At 26.0% G+C, this 13,363-nt stretch overlaps 2 protein-coding genes across 2 annotated transcripts; one reads left to right on the forward strand and one right to left on the reverse strand.

Moving 5' to 3' along the window:
* Positions 1–405: 405 nt before the first annotated feature.
* Positions 406–8,067, reverse strand: Edem2 (ER degradation enhancer, mannosidase alpha-like 2). Its single transcript, XM_069119036.1, has 17 exons — positions 7,934–8,067; positions 7,821–7,866; positions 7,435–7,535; positions 7,191–7,230; positions 6,985–7,097; positions 6,738–6,891; positions 6,530–6,658; positions 6,285–6,456; positions 6,044–6,201; positions 5,867–5,971; positions 5,438–5,782; positions 5,174–5,338; positions 5,008–5,106; positions 4,590–4,907; positions 4,303–4,516; positions 4,107–4,219; positions 406–3,421 (listed from the first exon to the last, which is right to left on the reverse strand). The coding sequence occupies exons 1-17, from the start codon at positions 8,065–8,067 to the stop codon at positions 1,697–1,699; spliced, it is 4,131 nt and encodes a 1,376-aa protein (XP_068975137.1). The 3' UTR covers positions 406–1,696.
* Positions 8,068–8,511: 444 nt separating this feature from the next.
* Trmt112 (tRNA methyltransferase subunit 11-2) lies at positions 8,512–10,234 on the forward strand. Its single transcript, XM_069119047.1, has 4 exons — positions 8,512–8,652; positions 8,976–9,265; positions 9,379–9,480; positions 9,814–10,234. Exons 2-4 carry the CDS (start codon positions 9,188–9,190, stop codon positions 10,006–10,008), a joined length of 375 nt encoding a protein of 124 aa, XP_068975148.1. The 5' UTR covers positions 8,512–8,652; positions 8,976–9,187; the 3' UTR covers positions 10,009–10,234.
* The last annotated feature ends 3,129 nt before the right edge of the window (positions 10,235–13,363 follow it).

The following is a 13,363-nucleotide window of genomic DNA, read 5'->3' on the forward strand; positions in this document are numbered from 1 at the left end:
TTGCTCCTCTTTTTCCCATATGATAAACAACAAACAAATCATGTATATGTGTATATAAATATAAATATATATATATACATACATCAGTTTGTATATATATACACATACATCAGTTTGTATATATATACACATACATCAGTTTGTATATATATACACATACATCAGTTTGTATATATATACACATACATCAGTTTGTATATATATACACATACATCAGTTTGTATATATATACACATACATCAGTTTGTATATATATACATATATATATATATATATATACACACACATACACGCACACAATCGATCTATGCAAAATAGTAACTAGTTTAATATACAATAAACTTTGTAATGTCCATTTTGGCATTCATCATACAAACTTTATACGGTAATTGCAGAACACAGATACTTATTATATACTTATTTATATAATATTTACATTTACAATCAAAGTCACATTCTACAGGATTGACCCAATATAATTTAGGATATATGTGTATATCCCAAATTGATTTGATTTAAAACATATGTATTTCTTGTGCATTCTATATGGCACATAATAAATCCAAATTTTTACATTATAGCTTTAAAATTATTTTACAAAATATGCAATATAATTTGTAAACATGTTACAAATAGAAAACAGAGTATACATACATATATAGTTTTAAGGAAATTAAGATGCTACGAATTTCTAATCACTATTTGATCTGTTACCACTTCCATTGTTATTAACTTTTCTATATGACATATATATACATTGTTATTTATACAATTTTATGTACATATAAGGCATAGATTAATAAATAAATTTAAATGAACAAAAATTTGTGTATTGCAATTGTTTCAATAATATTGTTATAGAAAAAAATGGATAGTTTCAAAGAACGATATCAGTAAGTTTTACATTTACCAACTTCTTTCCTTAACAAAATATAGCATGTATGTACTTTAAGAAAGTCAATGTAGTACTATTGTATTTAAGAAAAAGATTCACTTTTATAATTTTAATTAGAAATTATTTGTTAACCATTATTTCTTATATTCTTATTTAGAATACGAGTTAAAATTACACTGTAAACAAATAGTGTAATATATATTATTTGTCAAAATATTCATTTACATTGTTACTCATGGCACATATTTTAAGTACAAAAACATGAGAAAACAAACCTGCAATTACAATAATGAAAATTATAATCCTTTACCTAAGGAAAAAAACAATATACCATCATTGTACTATCGTAGTGCACAAGAAATATGCTATGTTTAAATGGTATATATAAAATTTACATTCATTAGAACCTTAACAGAATATTCTGTCACAACCTCATTAGGATAAATGGTTTGCGCAGACTGTTTATCTGTATCATACAGTTTCTCTTTTTCTTATAATTTCACTTTGTTATTTCAAATAAAAAATGAAATGAAATCAAATTTTTTCATAAGACCTTTTTAACAGACCTTAAGTATTGTTCTGATATAATCTGGTCATCATATCACTTTTTTCATTAGATAACTAATTCTTTCCTAAAATGGATTTCATATAAAAACATTAAAGCTCGCTGCATACATGTTCAAATTTTGTGCAAAAATATCAAATGTAGTATGAATGGGATTGCCAGGCTTGTTGGAGTGAGAAATTTGTTCACAGTGTCTTTTAATATATATATTCGATCTTGAAACCTAAAAGTTTTCATTATAATTCATCGTCGATATGTTTACTTTTGTGTTTTTGTACATCGACTTTCTTACTTTTAACTTCGTTTGTATATTTTTGACTATGTTGCAATTTATTTTCATCTACAGAATTATAATTTGAATTAGAAGTTTCTAGTTCTTGTTGAATATCAATGGACTTTGTATTCCCTTCTTCTTTGGATATTTGAGTTTTACATTCTTTAGGCAGTTTAGAAGGTATACTTTTATAATTATTTAATTGTGGATCAACCACTTCTTTTTCAATCTTTTGTAATACTTCACTATTATCTTTTCCTATTGTTTTAATATTCTGAGAACTTGTTTGTGCATCCGTTACTTGGAAATCATTGTCAGTAAGTAAAGATTCTTTGTGTGCTTGTTTGTCAGCACTATTATTATTAGTAACTGTTTCTTTAAAGTCGATATTATTTGATTGTACATTTTCTAATGAATTTGTAATTTTAATAAAATCTACCAAAGAATCTATATTTTTTGTAAAGTCTTCAATTTTATTTTTTATAAATTCAATTTGATATTTTATTCTATTTTTTAATGTATCAGCTTTACTTTGATTTTGAGAGGAAACATTCAAAACTACGTTATTTGAATTAACTGCTTCTTTACTTGTATTATCTGCTATGTCTCTTGAAACATCAATATGTTCTTGCAATTTTCGAATACTATCTTGTTCTGAATTTCTCACAGCTTTTTCTATTTCTGTTAATATAAAATGTTCAAAGTCTTCAAATTTTCCTACTTTGACATCTTCATTTCTTTTAGATATTTTAGAAACATCATTAGATTTCATTTCTGACTTACTACTTTCATTGTTATCCATCATAAATTCTGTGATCACAGAATCTTGCTCCTTAGGTTTTTTTAATACATCCAATTTTTCAAAATTTTTCAGATCTTTCTGCCAATTATCAATTATCGTATCATAATAAGAATTTTTATCTATCATCGACTTTTCTAAACTTTCTTGCGCTCCATCAGCTAATATTTCACGATATTTTTTATGCACGGCTTTATTAACACGATCTAACAAGGCAAGATGTTCTCTAATAATTTCATCTTCCATGTCAAAAATACCTGGTAACAACTGTCTCAGAAACTTGAAAATACCAGCTTGCGCGATATTAAGTTCGAAAATCTTGAACAATTGTTCAGTATTTGGACTCCCAGATCGCATTGTCTGCAATATTGTTGTAACCTTTTTCATATTTAAAACCATAATATCCATTTTTGTTAACAAATATTGTTTCAACAATTTCTGTTTGATAAAATCCATTAATTGGTCCATTTTCATAATGGACGGATTTGGTACAACTACAGCTAATTCTTCTAAGAACCACGCAACTTTATCTCGCAAAGATACTTTTAACATAGTACCATCCCCACCTCGTGACTTTACTATCCAATTGTAATAACTTTCTAATATAAAACTTCTGATTTGTAAGCCTGCTTTCTGTTTTACATCCAAATATATATGATTAACAAAAACTTCTTTCAATTGTCGCCATTGTTTCTCTATTAATGTGTTATCCTCCGATTCTTTCGTAAGTGGAACAGATATGTACGACGAACTGATTCTTACTTCTCCGCCAAGAGAATCTTTGATTATTTCAGCACGTAGATCGTAAAAAAAGATTATGTCCTTTTCTTCTCCTTCGTGTTTAAGCTCAGGAACCAGATCCAAATTTGTCCCACTGCTTGGAGATGTCTGTTATAAAAAAATATCTCTCGAAGTTTAGTTTCATTTTACAATTGCATAGAACAAATGAAAAATATGATTTTAGAAAATTATATATATAACGACTAATGATCCGAAATACAAATTGCTACGAATGTACTCCTAAATTATTGCATAATAAAATAAAAAAGGTAATAAGAACATAAGAAAAATATAATATATATAGTAAATATAGAAATCAAACAATTTAATATCTTAAAAGGTATAAAAACTCAAATAACAATTTTCATTACATAATGTTAAACGTAAGTAAAAAATATCTGTATATCAATATAAATATCGCAAACAATAAGAAAATATTTTTCTAAATAATTAAATATGGGTTTTTATGACTAATTTGAGAATAATGAATATTTTCATCTTATATATAGATATTATATATATATTACATTATATTATATTATATTATATTGTATTATATTATATTATATTATTTTATATTATATATATATATATATTATATTATATATATTATATATATATATAAACACACACATAATATAACATATTCGTAATACGAATGGGAGACCCTCTCTATAGTAAAATAATCATGAAAATATATATAACCAATAACTTAATACCGCTTCATGTGAATAAAAATCCAAAGGAGAACATACTCAATGATAATAACTGCAAAACACCAAGAAATACAGACCTGTGGTGTCATTTGTCGTGTAAGAAAAGATTTTAACGATCCCTTTAACCGTTCGAACATTGATAAATCGGTGGGTGCTTTCAGTTGTGCATCTTCTTTTGAAAAGAAATTGCCTAGTAGAAACAAAGCAAGTCACATATTTGAAACAATAATAGCAAGAAGCATATAATAGGACAAAAGAGTTACAATATCCTACCAAGAGTAACTGTAAGATCACCGTTTGCCACGGCAATTGCTTTTAATAGCTCAGAAGCCTCCATGCTAAACAAAAATACAACGGGAATAGTTACGTCGTCCACTTCTTTTCCATCTCCTGACATTGCAAATATAGGCGAAGTTGCAGCACTAGAACCATCTACATTATCCAACACTATTCCAGCAACAGCACCTGCTTGTTGAATTCGTCTCGCCTGCAATAATATTTAAATAATTAAGTAAAAATTCTTTCAAAATACATTCACAATATGGATGGAATTTGTTTACCTTTTCTATAAACATACAGTTACCCCGACCCATTATTGCTATCTTGCCTGCAAGTTTATCTGCATTATGAAGATCGGTGCATGCAGCAGATGGAAATGTAAAAACAACTTTCCCGGTTACTTTATTTAAACCCTGTAATTCTAATCCAAATTGCGCTGGTCCAGCTAACAGAGTAATTATTTGAGGTGGATTCGTGTTTGGTTTTACAAACGTGACAGCTTGTGGTTTAGCTTCAGTTTGTTGGGATTGCATTTTACTTATTTCAACCATTTCTTGCATAAATAATAAACCTTCTTCAGAATCCTGCGGTGTTTTTGCCTATAAAATAAATATAAATACTTTTACTTTGTAAATTAATAAGATTATAATAAGTAAAATGTTTAAGTATATTGATAAATACAAAGAAACTTTGCTTTACATTAGAAAATGTATGCAACAGTTGAACACGTCCATCTGCCAAAGTTAAAGCCGTTATTCCCATATCACTCAACAGCCTTAAATGTTCCCAATTATTTGCCTACAATAGAAAATAATAAGTTTTAGTGAGTATTTAATACTTATGTTTAATACAAGTGTACCTTTACCTGAAATTGTGCAGCGCTTAATCTTCTTTTTAATGCATGCCTTGGATACACGTCTTCAACCATGTTTCTCAAAGGCTGTCTTACTGATGCAGGAAATAGGTGCAGACTATTAGGGCAAGTACGGTCCATTTCATCCACATGTACGATATCTCGCTCAAAATCTTGCTTCATTTTATAAATTATAGACATTAGTTATACTTTAACCTAATATTTTCATATTATTACATAATTTTTATTTTTTGCAGTTTAACCATTTATACTTACCGAAGAAATATTAGTTCTTATAGAAGCAAGTGTTAATGGCAATAGATGTCCCTCGGTTGTAAAAATAAATTCATCCAAATCTAAAAGTAGTTCGCCTGGCTCCGCGAATAACAGAAATAAGTATTTAAAAGTTTCTGATAATACAAAGCTATCCATTGTATCATCATGCTTATTAGTTCTAACATCTGATACAGCTGCATAACCACATGGTACTCTGGCATAAGTTTGCAGACTTTTGAGTACCTTACGGCCAACTCCTAAATAATAATGATCGCCAGTAGCACGATACAGGAAGTACGTTGATTCTAAAAATTCTGGCCTTAACGGATGATGCCCCCAGTGTACCTAATTATAAATTAAGAAACATATGTATCAATATTAAATTACAGTTTATTTATTCACACAAAAAGATAATAGATGTATTATAACCTGAAAGTCAGTAGTAAATGCTTCTGGTATAAAATTATGTCTCTGCATAACTTGATATAACATTTCATGCGTTTCTACAGCTGGTTTGATATCACCTTTTAGCACCTATAACAGTAAAATAAAAACAGTAAAAGTCAAACATATATAGACATAAAAACCAAAAAGATAAAAGGCTACCTGCAAACCAGGCCAAAAGGCCAATAAAGCATCCATAAAATTTTTCGAGTTCGTATTTGGCCTGTGCATATGTACATCCAATAACATTGGTCCTTGGCTTACATACTTCATTACTGCTTGATAATGTTTATTGAACCGTCCAAGATATTTTTCATCACCTATATTATGACCAAAAATTTAATTATATTACAATATATTTCATAGTAAGTTATAAAACTACAAATAATGTAACAACAATTACCCAATAAAATGTATGCTTTAAGGCAATACTCATAGTAGGAATCTATACCTGCTCCTACACCAGAATCTCTTCTTACCCAATCACCGGAATGTACATTTAACACAGACCCCATTAAATCAGTACCACGATGACGCATTCTCCATAAAACATCCATCGCTTTTTGCGCTTTTTCCTATTACATGTAATATTACTATTATAGATAAAATTTTCTAACCACTTTTATAAAATATTACAAAACATCATACTTCAAAAATTGGTTCTCCTGTTAACCTTGACAATGCTGCCATTTCTAAAATCATACTACCTGCACAAGCAGTACATGTTTCTCGTGATACTTCCAAAGGTACACCTTTCATACCATACTTTAAATTTATCTAAAAAAGATTGTTTTAATAAGTATTTTTTGAAGAATACCCTTTTATATATAATTACAATTAATTAAAGTATTATTACTCTGCCATATGGTATCCCTGTAGTTGTATTAAATGCAGGTAAAAATCTATATCCTAAATCTTTGGCCAAATTTAGAAGTTCACCTCTATACCATGGCATTATATCAGCTCTTTGTTGTAAATATTCTGCTAGTATGTGACCACTCAGAAGACCACTGTTAAATAAATTATTTTAGAAAGTATTAATTATTGAATAAATAAATATCTATATAAACTGTGGCAATATAAACAGCTATTAAACATCGTACCCCAGCATTCTAATATTAGTTTCAAATAGAGAAACAATAACATCAGTGTCAAAGCTAACATCTCTGACAACAAGTTTAACTGCATGTTCAAATTCCTCTAAATCTCCTAATACCTAATACATATTAAATGGACAAAAATTAATTTAATACACATTTTGTTAAATATATCATTTTAATATAAGAAATATATGTAAACATTTTCTTACCACCAAAGTATCTAAGGTATCAACCAATGTAAGCGAAAAACTGAAAATAGTATGCAAAAACGGATATATAGTCTTTTAATAAATATTTTGATAATAAATATTACAATTAATACTAAAATACTAATACTACTTGTTGATATTAAAATATAGTAAATCGCCTTTATTTAAAATATAATTTATAAAAACAAGTTATTTTCCAAATTTTTATTTTGCTCTAATATAAGAAATGAATTTTTGTTCTTACTTTCCCAATGTAGAATCTATATCACCTCTATTTGGTTCTGATCCTCTGTATCTTCCTTTACAACTTAATGGCATTAATTCATCAGCAGGATATGCATTATCCTTGAACACATATTTATAAATAAATAAATTATAAACTAAGTATATAAATTACAAAACACTAACTTTACCTGTTTTAATAATTTCTTAAAATATAATTTATACATCTAATTTACAAAAATTAAACAATTATATATATACAAAGCCTCACAATACATTTTACATTTACTATTTTACCAACTTTATATTTTATACATTTTATTAAAGTTTTGAGATATTCATTTTATTTATTTTTTTACTAAGAATTTATAAAACTATGTAAAACAAACTTTTTTGTATAAACTTTACCATATAAGCATTATATGCATGACAAAACATATCTCTTGCTTCTTCCCTATAAGTAAATATAAAAAGTTATTATTTTTGTACAGATGTTATTACTTTTATATGTTCATACAAACTTTAATGCTTCCCGTTCTTCTTTACTCATATATTCCAATGGGTCATCTTCAGATGCAACTAACAATGCTTGTATGCTGCATCCAAACATTAGTAATCCCCAAATAAGTAAATCACAAGCCATTTTCCTTTGCATTACAAAATATACTCCTTTTGATGTCAAGATTTTGTATTTGTAATAGCACACATTGTTTTTTATTATATTTTGTAATTTATTTTGTCAGAGTATCATTATTGCATGATAACAAAATAATGTGCTCTAGTGCAAATTGTATATGCACCAATCTAACACGTTTGTTACTGATAACTTTATCTTCCTGTCTTCTGTAGCATTTTTTGGTAATTATCATACAAGCACCATAAATTTAATAAAAATACATATTATCACTAATAAAAAAGAAATTTACACTATTTAATTAACATTTACTAAACGTAGTTTTAAATATATGTAGAAGAATTAGCAATTGAAAAGTTAAAATAAATGTATATTACTACTTGTTTTAGGTTATACAAGTTCTTGATTATTTTTGAAGCAGGTTGGTGATGTGTCAAAATATGACTGGCAAATAGTAGCAGAAATATGTAGGTTTAAATACGATACAAAAAGAGATAAATGGGCAAGAATAACAGCTGATTGCGTATTTTCATCAAGGCCAGGTGATGTGGCTACTGTCAGTTTGATGTTCAAACGATTTTCCACCTTGGACTATGATATATACGTGTAGGTTACACACCATATGTTTCGTAATTTATCGTACGAATTGTGCCGAATAAAATTTTTCTAAAATTAATTTGATATAATTATTCTGTAAGCTGTGTTTTGAAAAATCTCAACAAAATGTAGTAGATTATTCATAAACAAGATAATAGCATTTTTTCTGAAAAGCTAACCTCCTAAAGTAAAGTGCAATTGAATAGGAGAAATCACGTGACTGTCACTCAATTTATCATAATAAATCTTAAATTTAAATTCTTATAATCTATTTTTACAGCGTGGAAAATTAATCCAATAATTTTCATTTTACCCATATTTTCTTCCTTTAGATATCATAACGAGAACAATTATAAAATTATTATTTTCGTAACAGAATATAGTCGTATTGAACTGCGTCTTGAGATTGGAGTATGCATAAGTCCGTAAAAGCCGGCATCAAGAGTAACGTGCAAGGAACTTTTAACACAAAACCTTGACAACAAAATCATAATTTTTTCAAATTATTTCAATTAATAAAACGATCGGATAATATTCTTAAAAAATGAAACTTTTAACACATAATATGTTAACTTCAAAATGCTTGAAAGGTGTAACTGTTGGATATCCCCTTGGGATTGTTGTAAGTTTTACATCTATATACAATTTTAAGGTTAATTTAAATAAACCAATTAAAACATTTTATAATAACGTAATTTGCATTAGTAAGGAAGGACTTTTTACATAAACTTGCAGGCGAAAGGTATTAAAGTGTCAGAAGTAGATTTTAATCCAGAATTTATTGCAAGAATAATTCCAAAACTTGATTGGGCTACACTTTGGAAAGCTGCAGAAAGTGTAAGTTATTGCACTTTTAAATAAAACTGCTAAAGATCTTTAATATACAAAATAGTATTAGTACTTATGTCTATATTTCTTATTATATTGAATATCATATCAAACATATAGAAGTTTGTGCTATATATTTTGCTTTTAATAGTTAATATAATTTTAAAAATAAAGTTTTTAATATACCAAAAAAATTGTTGGTTTACTCACTAAAAATTTAAAACAAGAACTCGTAAACTTTTGATAAAATATTTTTATTATTTGTTTTATGTACAAGTAATAAAGATACAAATTTGATAGCATATATATGTTAATAATAATATACTCTAATTATTAATGCAGATAGGTCATGTTGGAGAATTACCACAGACTTTGATTCAAGATTTTGAAACAAATGAGGAATTTTTAAAAATGGTTCATCATATATTATTGGAAGTTGAAGTCATTAATGGAGATCTACTATGTCCAGAATCTGGCAGAAAATTCCCTATTAACGATGGTATACCAAATATGCTCTTAAACGAAGATGAAGTTTAATGATTGATATTGCAGTAATCAAATTAGACGCCATCTGTATCTTTTCTTTTTACAAGTACTAGACATTTATATGTTGTACATAAAATGTTTTATTCTTTTTTATAACATATATAATTTGATTTGATATCTTTGTTATTATAATTAGTATAAAATGATGTAATATAAAATCACTAATTAACTATATAAAAGTTATAGTAAATTAAATAAATATGTAAAATTAATCCTATTACTCTATTTTAACATCTTGTTTAATAATTTCATGTTATACGTCAATATCTAATAGTTTATAGAATAAGATATATATGTATATGTTATCTATATATATATCATTATCATATGGATATAAAGAATGAAATATTATAAACTGATAAAATATCTCGCTCTCTTTATTAAATAAATTATTACATAAGAAGACTGATTATGAATATCTTTATTGTACAGATATGTGTAAATACAATGAAATACAACTTTGCATTATTGCAATATTCAGTATACATCTGTATATAATATGATGTTTATATTGCTAGTTATGGGTTGTTTTTTAATTCTGTTTCAAGTGTATTAATCATTTAGTTTAAAGTACTTAGGACAAAATCCTTAAAGCTAAACATGATTTTTGGCATTATTATAGTGACTATATTAAACACAAAATAATTCTGAAAATACCTAGATATATAGCTTTTTTATGTATTCACATTGCATAAAATCTGTTAAAAATAGTTTTGTTTCTGCAAATAAAATAACATGTATATGAGAAAAATCGCGTGGAACTTGAAATCTTAATCGTGAAATAGGGCAACTCCATTAATACATAACATTATTGTTGGCATACAATGAATATCTTATGTTAGTGAATATCTTACGTTATTAATATAACAAAAAGTCATACCAGATTAACAAATCTCATATGATAAAATACATTTATTATTTTAATGCTAGTATAACTTTGCTAATCTATTGCACACAACCCTCTATAATATCTAATTCATGAAAATGAATGAAAAATTATTTATTTTATGTTAGCTCATAAGGAAATATCTCGCAAAACGAATCTTTTGGATGGAAGAGTTGATAGAAACAAATTTGGCATTTTACATTATTAACTAATAGTTACTCCACAGCAATACATCTCACACACAACTCCAAATCACTATGTATTTTACACAGAATACCTAATTGCGTTTGAGAGAATGAGTTTCATGTTGAAAGTTTGAATTACAGTAATTAGCTAATCGAAGAATTTATTTATTCCAGTTAATGTTACTTTCTGCATATGTGGCAATACTCAAAATATAGTCAAAATAGATTATTTTATCCCTCCTAGTTTCTTCTCAAGTTAAAAAGCTATAAAAATAGCTCTCAACTAATGTTTCAGCCACAGCCCATCTGTTATTAATTTTTATTCACATATTAGATTTTCTCAAAGGCAGGATTATTTTGAATTAAGCTATGAAAATACTTCTGTACATTCATTTAACTATAGCATATATAAAGCTTTTTTTCTTGTTTAGTTTATCATTAGAAACCCTTTTTTGGTTATAGCCTATATCATATTAATCATATGTAATAATGACCTTGAAATTTGCATCATGGATATGCAGTTTGTATTTCACATCTATCGTATATAGTAATACGATTCAAAACATACATAGTATACAAAATTAATAATTTTCCAAATATTTTTCATATAATTAATTTCTTTATATCTTACATTTACTCCAAATACTTTCTAATACTGAATATGTTGTAGATTTATGATTTTCATTATAAATTTTACAGTTATAATAAAGAAAATCTAATCTAATTGTAAAAATTAATAATCTTAAGGATTTCAATATTGAAATGTAAATTATAAAGATTTCTGAATTATAATTTACATTTGTCTGTTTAAAGAACTTTAATAGTTTCTTTTACTTTTTGTGTATAACTTTAATACGATGTGCATAATTTGCAAAACATGTCTATATTAAAAAATTAAGTAAGGACATTAAAGTCGTCCACAAATACTTTAAAATATTTGTAAGCTAAATTATTATAAAGAAAAACTACCAATATACAAACTACATTACAAAATATCTTTTAAATTTACATTTAATTTTTAAATATTTTAACATTCCATTTTTTTAAATTAAGACAATTGTTTACGTCAAATTTAGAAAACAAATGTACTATATCCTAATTGAAATAATATTATCGTGGAATTAATTACTATCTCTATTACAAATATTTATTTAGTACATTGCATATAAGTTAATATTATTAAAAACTTTGTTTTTATTTGCAAAAAAAATTGATTTCAATTACTTTGTGTTCAATACAATGTTCAAATAATTTAAAATATTCCAAATTTTTTAAATTATTTGCGAACATCTAGAGACTTGGTCATATTTATATATATTAAAAATGACAAGATATGTCATAAATGGAAGCATTACGATTTTCCAAAATTGATAATGCATGCTAATGATGATGTATTTTTTAAATCACTTGAAATATGTATATCTAAGTAAATTTGAACACTCCTTTACATATACTTTCATGAATATGCACAATGAGCTACAAAGGTCTACATACACCTATCGAATTATGACACTAAAACACACTTTGTCACAAAATTATTTATACTTATATATCAATACAAAGTTACCTTAAATAATATGTATTTCTAAAATGAATTAAAAACATTAAAACATTTAACTTACAAGAATTTTGAAATAAATTTACATCAGAGTTTACAAAACTTTTAATTTTATCAATGCCAAGCAGATAACAGATCATTATTGATGCTTACAGAGAGAAGGGGGGGGGCTATAAGACATTAATAATATATAATAACATATATATATATATATATATATATATATATAACTTTTGCAACGTTGAATTTTATATTTTTTTGCTTCCTTTTCCTTAATGCAAGCAAAGGTGAATAAATTATATTACATTGTAACAATATGTATCTTAATGTGTCAAAAGAACTCATAGAACTACTTATTTTTACTATAATATTTTATATTTTAGGGATGTATGTAGACCTTTGTAATTGACTGTATCTCGTTTACTATCTTATAGACAAACAATTAAAATTTATTTTTGATGTAAAATTAATATCCTATAGTGAACATATAAAATATTAACTTGTAATAAAGTAACCAAATATTTATATTAATATAACTTCAATACGAACATATAACAAATAACTTTGAATTTAGCAATATAGAATTAACAATAATTGTTTATTTGAATTAATGGTACTAAAATTGGAAGCTTTTATTCAATATATAAGAAATTAAGAAATGAATATTTCAAATAATTAACGTTCAATTGATTTATAACTATAAATTTGTATAATTTA

This window comes from Bombus flavifrons, chromosome 8, assembly GCF_040668555.2.
Source record: "Bombus flavifrons isolate JBK064 chromosome 8, iyBomFlav1_principal, whole genome shotgun sequence".
Lineage (NCBI taxonomy): Eukaryota > Metazoa > Arthropoda > Insecta > Hymenoptera > Apidae > Bombus > Bombus flavifrons.